This window comes from Alosa alosa, chromosome 11 (assembly GCF_017589495.1).
Source record: "Alosa alosa isolate M-15738 ecotype Scorff River chromosome 11, AALO_Geno_1.1, whole genome shotgun sequence".
NCBI lineage: Eukaryota > Metazoa > Chordata > Actinopteri > Clupeiformes > Clupeidae > Alosa > Alosa alosa.
The window spans coordinates 18,311,326-18,320,073 of NC_063199.1; the positions used below are offsets into that span (position 1 = coordinate 18,311,326).

Sequence of the window (8,748 nt, forward strand, 5' to 3'; positions counted from 1 at the left end):
TCACTCCTCTCGACCTTTCTTCCCGTCTCACCTCAGCGCGGCGTGCCGAGCAGCTCAAATCTCCCCACTCTATGGGCACTCTTGTGTCTACTGCCTCTGCACACGCCAGGACAACAGAGATATTTTAAAGGCGCCTTTCATTATCTATAAAGCTCCTTTCGTTTATTTATTTATTTTACTGTGGACATACTCCTCTGCCTTAACAATCCTGCTAGAGATGAGTTGCTCTCTGGAGGAGCGTGAGGTAGGATGAAGTTGAAGTCCTTATATAGTTTGGGCTGCAGTAATGGACACTTTGCTTTGAGCACTGGGGTATAGTCATGCTGGAACGAAAAAGGTTTTCCATAAAGTTGGAATCATGTTACCACACTGTTCAACATGTTTTTATTATTCTCTAAACCTAACCCCTAAAACATAACCATTATGTCATTATCACTCCATTAGTATGCCTGTACACAGTGCACAAATCAGGGTCCATAAAAAAATGTTTAGTGATAAAAATAGTGATTTTGCTGTGGAAGAGCACAGGTTCTACATCATCAACCACCTTTGGGGTGTTAGTCTGGGGAAAACTTAGGTTGGACCCCTTACAAAATAAGTTATTGAGGTATTTTCATTTTTGGTATCCTTTGTACACATTTCTGGATGATAACATTACATTTAGGCAGTGGCAAATGTTTTATTGGCATATTTCCAAAATGGCCACCAAAAGAGACGGATGGAAAATAAGAATAGCATTTCTATCAGAAAGACTCGGGAAGCATGACATGAGGTTTACAATATTTAATTGAAGTTAACAATGTTATATCCTTAAAGGAATAGATAACTTAGAGATAATAAATGGAAATTATTAAGAGTCTTTGGCGTAGGCCCCGTCCTCAGTCCAGGACCCGAAGCGTGGAGACCCTCGCAGATCCTGCCGGGTGAATACGGCAGGGGCGGAGCCTACCCCCTGGACAGTAGAACAGGGACCAAACTGGTGGTGGTTGGGGAAGGAGGGATGGTATTCGAAAGCCGATACCTGGAGACAGCAAACAGGTACGTGAGTGAAGTAGTTTTAAAGACAGTTTGCATGCTGATTGGTTAGGAGTAATGAATGAATGGCGTAGCATTGAGTCTTCCTGACAGAATTTAACGCTGACACTTCCATATCTCCACACCTAATGGGTCAATTTTGATTGTTTTGCTATCAAATCATAGGTTTTCTGGGATGCTGAGTCCATTTCTGGAATAGGATTTTCAGGATAATCTGCTTAGTAAACAGTTTTGAAATTTAGTATAGGGACAAGGACTATTTAGGGACAGGTCCCAGACTCTTTATGCAAAGTTGATTAGGCATCCGTTGTGTTTTTGCCTGGCATACCTGTAGTTCAACACCTTTAGTGTGGGCAAAGCAGATTACTGCACAGGATGTCATTGTCTTTTTACCTTTAGTTATTTCCATCACCTTTGGAAATAAATTTGAATTTGAGGGCCAAGCAGCTGTGAATGCACATATTGTGTTACTGCCTTCTCTTACTGGGGGCCAAGCAGCTGTGAATGCACATATTGTGTTACTGCCTCCTCTTACTGGGGGCCAAGCAGTAAAGCTGCAGTGTTTCTACTCTTTTGACTTGTGTTTTGTTAATAAATCGAGGTGTCCCAATTTAAAGAAGTAATGGACAGGGCAGATGCAGAGCTCCATGACGCCCAGCAGAGTGGAGTTTCCCGAGTCCATTAATCCTGTATATTGGGACACCTTGAAGGTAGCCATTTCACTTGTTCCCCAGTTGGCACTGTGTACACTGTGGGTAGCTTGTTTGGGGTTAATTCCATTGTTGTGAAGCCTGCTTCCAGGTTAAACCTTTGTTTATTGTGGTTGTTATATAGTTACCATTCAAAACAGCATTGATATGGAATGGTGATTAACTTTTTTACCACTTCATAGCCACCCTACCAGACAATCAGAAAAGATTATTTCTTCTGGGTGATAAATCATAACATTATAATGGCATTTGCTATCGATATAATCACTTATACTTTACTTGAGACAAGTAATATCAATAACAAGAGAACACAAGGGGTGTCCATGTAGCTTTGCATGGCTCCAGGTGATAAATAATAAGTAGAGGTAAGTAAATGATAAATGGGGGGGTCCATGTTTTATGGTCATGAGATGGTTTACATGGTAACAAAACTGTTGACAACTATACACTTACAACTGATAAAACAGATATAATATCACTAAATCAGTAATTTATTACTGTACTTTGGTGGGAAGTTAATGAAATAACTTTTTTAACTTCCCACCAATGTAATAACTTCCTGCAAACGGTTGGTGGGAAATTTGGTTATTACGTTGGCAGTAGGCAACAGTTATGACGTTGGTGGGAAATTATTACGTTGGCAGGATTATTACATTTAAAATGTGCAGATTTTGTGCAAATTTTTATTACGTTGGTGTGTTATTACGTTGGTGGGAAGTTATTACGTTGGTGCGTGTTACAGTGCCCATTTTGGAAATATGCCAATAAAAAAATTGTCACTGTCTATATTTAATGTTATCATCCAGAAATGTTCACTAGATGTCCTAAGGATACCAAAAATGCAAAAACCTCAATAACTTATTTTTTTTAAGGGGTTCAGCAGGATTTCCTCCTGTAGAGACCTAGAAGGGACCTAGAAGAGACTGTAAGGGTCTTATGCTGGCTTTTCTTTGTTCCCCTGTCTCTACAGTTCCCATTGAGTCTCCTTCACGCTACCTTCTGCTGGCCTTTGTTTACTTCCTGTTTCCTGTTCCATGTCCTTGTCATGTGCTTCAGTTGTTCCTTATGTCTGGTCTCAAAAGGGGCATATTAATACCTGTGGATTTAGAATGGGATGTCACTGAGGTTCCTATGGGTGTAATGGCAGGCATCCTCATACTCATACCTTGTCTATGTGTATGTATCTGCACATTTACTCTACAAATGTGTTAAACTTGGACTGATAATATCATTAAAATGTGTATACTGACATAACCTCATCATTATTAGACCAGTATACTCCATGCTTATGTGCGTGTCTGTGTATGTGTGTGTGTGTGTGTGTGTGTGTGTGTGTCTGTGTCTGTGTGTCTGTGTGTGTGTGTCACAGCAAAATGAAAGTAAACAGACACACACTATATACTTACTATAATTTACTATATACTTATACTTACATACTTAAAATGAAAGTAAACAGACACACACCGCAGTGTCTACACCGTTTCAATTTTTTTGAGCAATACTTGACGCCTGGACTATAGATTTAATTGCCTTTCGGCTTATAATTAGAATCCTTGTCCCGAGGAACAACCTCTGAAGATTTCACAAAGAACTGCTCTAAACACAACCCACAATACTACATCTCTGCAGTAATATACTAGTCATCATTTGACGTGCTGTTTGTAGCAATAATAGTCATCATAAAAAAACACTAAATAAAACTCTTCATCATAATAAAGCTGCATTATTGAAATAACTAGTCCTATAGACCAAAAGTATAACCTGGAAGAGAAAGCCTGGTCTTGCACTTCCCTCAGGACAGCCAGTCACGTTTAAGACCATCCAGGCTTTTCCTGAAATGTCACGCTTATGATTATTATTATTCCAATTTTGGACCAGTGCCGTAATACTGCTGAGATGCTTATTACTGTAAGAATCTGGGATCTGGGAGATCACGTTGGATGACTGAGATATGGTGATTTTCTATCTTTCTCTATCTTTAAAAACTTGAAGTAAATCAGGGGAGCGTTTTTTGAAAAGGTTGTTGGCTAACTTCCGTCGCAATCTTGGTAGTTAAAACTATTGTTTTTGACCAACCAAACAACACATAGCCTAGTTGTAAGTAGGTTGTTGCTTGAGTGAAAGTTATGTCATACTACGGTGGTTCAGCAACGACAAAGCTAATTTTTCTAGAAGCCCAGATCAGTAGTTTTGAAGTTGTGTGCTTGGACACACACACACACACACACACACACACACACACACACATGCACATGGATGGACAGACAGACAGACAGATAGACAGACAGATGGACTGATTACAATACCATCTGTCCACTATTGGAGATGAGGGTAATACGAATGCTGTTGTCTGGCAGTGGCAAAGTAGCACAGCACAAATAGACTCCCAATATATACCTTTTATTATGCACTTGATCTCTGTCATTTATTGGTCAAAGCCATTTTACTTTGACCCACTATAACAGATATGAAATAGTATAGTCTACATCCCTTTTGATAGAGAGATATGCTGATAAGTATTTCTCCCTCAGAATATTGGCAACCTTGCTTTAGTTTAGTTTAAAGCATGTTTAAATAACTAAACCATAAGGATATATGGTTACACTTTACTTGACAGTACCACAATAAGAGTGACATGACACTGCGATGAATGTGTCATAAACAAGTCATAAATGTTTATGACAGGCTTAAGGCTTTTGTTATTAAGTGACATTTGTTTTTTGTCATAACAAGTTAGGGTTAGGGTTAGTGTCATATGTTCATGACAGTATCATGCCACTCTTATGTTGATACTGGCAAGTAAAGTGTTACCGGATATATTTCTTTTGAAAAATAAAAATAAACTGAATACCTACTCTCTTTCCATTTTGTTGATAACTTTGAATGCCAGGTGATCTTTCCAAACATGCACACAGCTTTGTACTTCCATTCAGTGTCTATCACAAGACAAAACCCAATTCAAAGGCATTAATGAAGATTTTTTTTTTAAATGTGCAATCTATAGACTGATGCATCCTGCAGAGGGATGTTGCAACTTCATTCAATAATACAAGTGAAATAATGACTCTCCTAGAAATTCATTCCAGAGTGAAATGTCAGAGTGAAATGACTGCTGCTGGCCTGCAGTAAGAACTGGATCCTATGTCCTTCCTTGATACCCCCTTGAAACTTGGGTGGGTCTTGGTGGACAGAGCTAAACCATGGACACAGAGGATCTGTTTAAAATGCAAGGTGTGGAAACAAACGTGTGATTTGTTGTCCTCTTGAACAAACAAAACCAATCTGTTAGCCTGTGCAAGGCTATGCCTGCCTTAGACAGATAATTCATACCGGTAATATGGACAGACTATTCATGTAATGTTGTTGTTCTGTAATAGTCTGCATCAGCTGTAGCTGTAGGTCTACTCATGAGATGAGTTGCTAGTGAGTGTGTGTGTATGTGTGGTGTTTGTGTGTGTGTGTGTGTGTGTGCGTGCGTGTGTGTGAGAGAGAGAGATAGAGAATTGCGTTTCATCATAAAGACGAGAACACTTTCCACTCTTTGTTCTGGACATCAGATTCCTCCTATATGGCTGATATAAGCAAATATATATATAAGCAAACAGGCAGGACGTTGATTTTTTTTTCTCGCATGATTTATTGTTCAAATAAGAGAGAAATAGCCTATGAGGGTGAAATGTGAGTTCGTCGCGAGTCACTCGCCTACACCAGAACAGAGTCTCTCCAGGTGACGGCGCACTATAGCTGTGCCTCCACGGTCCTCTTCTGAAACGCCGTAAACAATTTTACTCTGTTTTATGCCATCGGAATAAAACGTAACCTGGACCTGTCAATTGCTGGATGAATGAAAATGCTTTTTCTGACAGGCAAAAGCTTCACGTAAAATTGCGTGAAGAATTCATAAACAGTGTGCGCTCACCAACACCTAAAGCATAGGGCATGTCACACACAACCATGCAGCAAACACATCTGAATGCATACGTTAATATTCTCAGATGAGAGTCACCGGCGAGCCCACGCATTTCCAAAATTAACAATAGAGGTGGGACTAAACACCAGGAAAACGATTGATAATCTTATTCGATTCACAGAAATGACAGGAATGGGAAAACAACTACTTGTCATGAAAACGAAGCCGAAATGACAAGAATAAGATGTAACATCGATACTAATAAACCCTAATTGTCATATCAAATAACTTTAATAATCCGTTGAAGTATTCCAAACCCCTTCAAAGAAATGCATAATGTGTGGAATTATTGATGCAAGTGGTTGCACGGGGTATCAAGAAGTCCCCCCATAAATCTATTGGTTGTGGTCTCGACGCCTTTATCCAATCCTTCGCTGATGAGGCTGCAGTTCTACTTCGGAAGTTGGCAGCTCGAGGCAAGGGCTCTCTACTCTCGCAGTGGCAGTTCGACTCTGGAATTATGAGCAGAGCTGGTCAAACCTGAACGCTGTTTTGAACATTTATTCCGAGATCTAAGACCATGGAGATGGGATTTCACATCCTTTTAGCGTTCCTCGCCTCCCAGGTAAGAGCAAGAGGTTTCTGACGGGAAATTCGAGGATATTTGCCCGCTCCGTTTAACTGCTGTGTTTCACTGCTTTTCTGTATGGCTAAGTCTACCAATATGGACACTGTCGGTGTCATCGCGAGTAGATTTAAATTCCTATGGTGTGTGTCGAGACGTTTTTTTCCACAAAAGTATCCGAACATTAAGATGTCATGCTATTCCTAATCTAATGTACACTGTCAACGGATTCGAGAAATAGTTAACGGACTATTACCAAGTACACGGTGCACTAAATCGAGGAATAATCCAAGCCATTTCAGATCTTAAATGCTTTGGTGGATTTTGTTTGTCGAAGATAATGTTTTCATCTCTGTGACCGCTATGGTCATTTAACGGATTTGTTTTTGCGTAGATGCATTGCACTGCAAGCGACAACAGTAATGTGTGGGGCTATGTGCAAATCACGAGTCAACTCGCTTCCAGGCGCATCTATATTCCGCTCACCTCCGAAGTTGAGCGTTTCTTTGGCTGTTCATTAAGGCGAGAGCGGTACGTGGGAGAGGGATTCACTGACACTGCCCGTCCAAGGGGCTTTTCGTCAGACTCGCAGGCTTCCTGGCAGTATACATAAACGTGAAAATAGCCCCCCAGATGCTGCCAATTTATGACACCAACGCTTTTAAGTTTTCCAACTAATAGACTAATACACCACACCACACCACAATGCTTTAAAATGCCTTGCTCCAATGAAGTGACCCTTTTTGAAGTTGATACCGATTGAAATCCGGCTGCTAAATTTAGGCATCGCCTGATTGATGACAAACATTTGTACATGTCCAAAGGGCTTAAGACCAGAAGAACAAGACCGCATCTGCAAGGTGCATGCATGCTATGTTATGTTACATTCAAATGATTTAGTTTATAGATTCAGTGTGGCCCCGGGGCCCTTTGTCGACTTCAAAAGAGGCTTGTCATGTTTGAATCGTGATTGCTTCCTTCTTCACACACCCTTATACGCGGACAACAGGTGTGGCTACAGTTAATGGGCAGGCTTCCCAAACACGGCCAAATCGCAAAGGCGCTCCCCGTGCTCAGGAATCACGCTGTTCGCTATACCCAGCTGGGGCGATCTGTGCTTGAGCGCCGCTCTCCAGACACGCCAGGTGCTGAATGAGCGGGCGGGCTATCATGTCTGTTCGCGGGAGATGAATTTCAACACCGGCAGGCAGCGATGCTAGATTTTGTGAAGTCATATATTCACCCATGATCTGAAATTCCATGTGTTTATATAAACCAGTGTTTTGTGTGCAAATGGTCCCATTGGGTGGGTAGGGTCCTTGCAATGTGATATTTAAGTTGTATGGTTACATATTTAGCATGGCGCAGAGAGCTGTGTGTAGGTTAGCCTACCAATCGCGAAGTTATGATTTGTTTGACAGCGTCCATGTAGCTAGTTTCAGTTACAAAGCCAGCGACTGGGAACAGTCAGCTTTAACAGGAAGATTGTTCAATCCTCATCCAAAATTGTGAAATGTTTTTTTTTCGTAGTCGTTAGGATATAGCCACTTAACAAAGTCGCATTTAGGAAGGACTTAGGTATTGTTATAGACCACACCATAGATCTTCTTTAAAAAAACAAATGCAGCACCCAGCGTGATAGTTTTATTATCATAACTAATGGCGTGCGCACTTGCTGCACAACTCGGTGATAAATGACTCTGAAATGGCGTCAGGACATTATATTGGCTACTCGGCGCGCGTGTAAATAAAGGTGAAATAAAACACTCTCTACCGCGCCTGGCTCATGGCGGTCACGCCTCAACACCCTCAAACACACTCCCAGACTTTACTGCCGGTTGTGTTGGACTTTCCGCAGGGCTTTGCCACATTAGTGTTATCTGACATGTTGTCGCTGTGGCAAACCTTTAGGTGTGCGTAGCAAACAGCTAAGACCGAACAAAATCGTTGACTAATTAGGCTACATTCATTTTAACACATGGGTAGTGGTTATTTCTGTCGGAAGTTGTTTTCCTCGCCTAGTCTTGCTGCTTTCGGCTCAGTGTGTAGGCCCATCGCTTCACATTACTATGCGCTCAGTGTGTGATCAAGTGAAACACTTATTTATAGCGTGCAGGTAGGGCGCCAAGTGCTCTGCTCTACCGTATCAGCAAGCAGCGAATCCCTCCCTCTATAAATCGCTGTTTTCGAAATGAAACGCTAAGCAGTTGAGAGTCCCGGCGATGATTCAGAATAAGCACCATGTAGCCGAATGTAGGGGCGTCTCTCTCTCTCTCTCTCTCTCTGCATGCTTGTTTTCTTCAAGTTTCAGTCCCGTCTACTCCTTAAACATGGCAGTTAATGCACAGATGCGTTGGGTAAAGCAGAAAAAAGGGAAATAGAATGAAATGGACTGCTGTGCTCTTCCAGAGTGGCCCTTGATGCATCACTGACCCTTGTGTTTATATTTAGGATAGTATTGAGTGTTG

At 41.3% G+C, this 8,748-nt stretch overlaps 1 protein-coding gene across 1 annotated transcript in view; it reads left to right on the plus strand.

The window, feature by feature from the left end:
• The first annotated feature begins 6,089 nt into the window (after positions 1-6,089).
• The window catches only part of cdh13 (cadherin 13, H-cadherin (heart)), a 431,894-nt gene continuing 429,235 nt past the window's right edge, over positions 6,090-8,748 (plus strand). Inside the window, exon 1 of the mRNA XM_048257795.1 lies at positions 6,090-6,280. Within this exon, the coding sequence (XP_048113752.1) occupies positions 6,236-6,280 (45 nt within the window). The 5' untranslated portion in view covers positions 6,090-6,235. The remainder of the gene's footprint in view (positions 6,281-8,748) is intronic.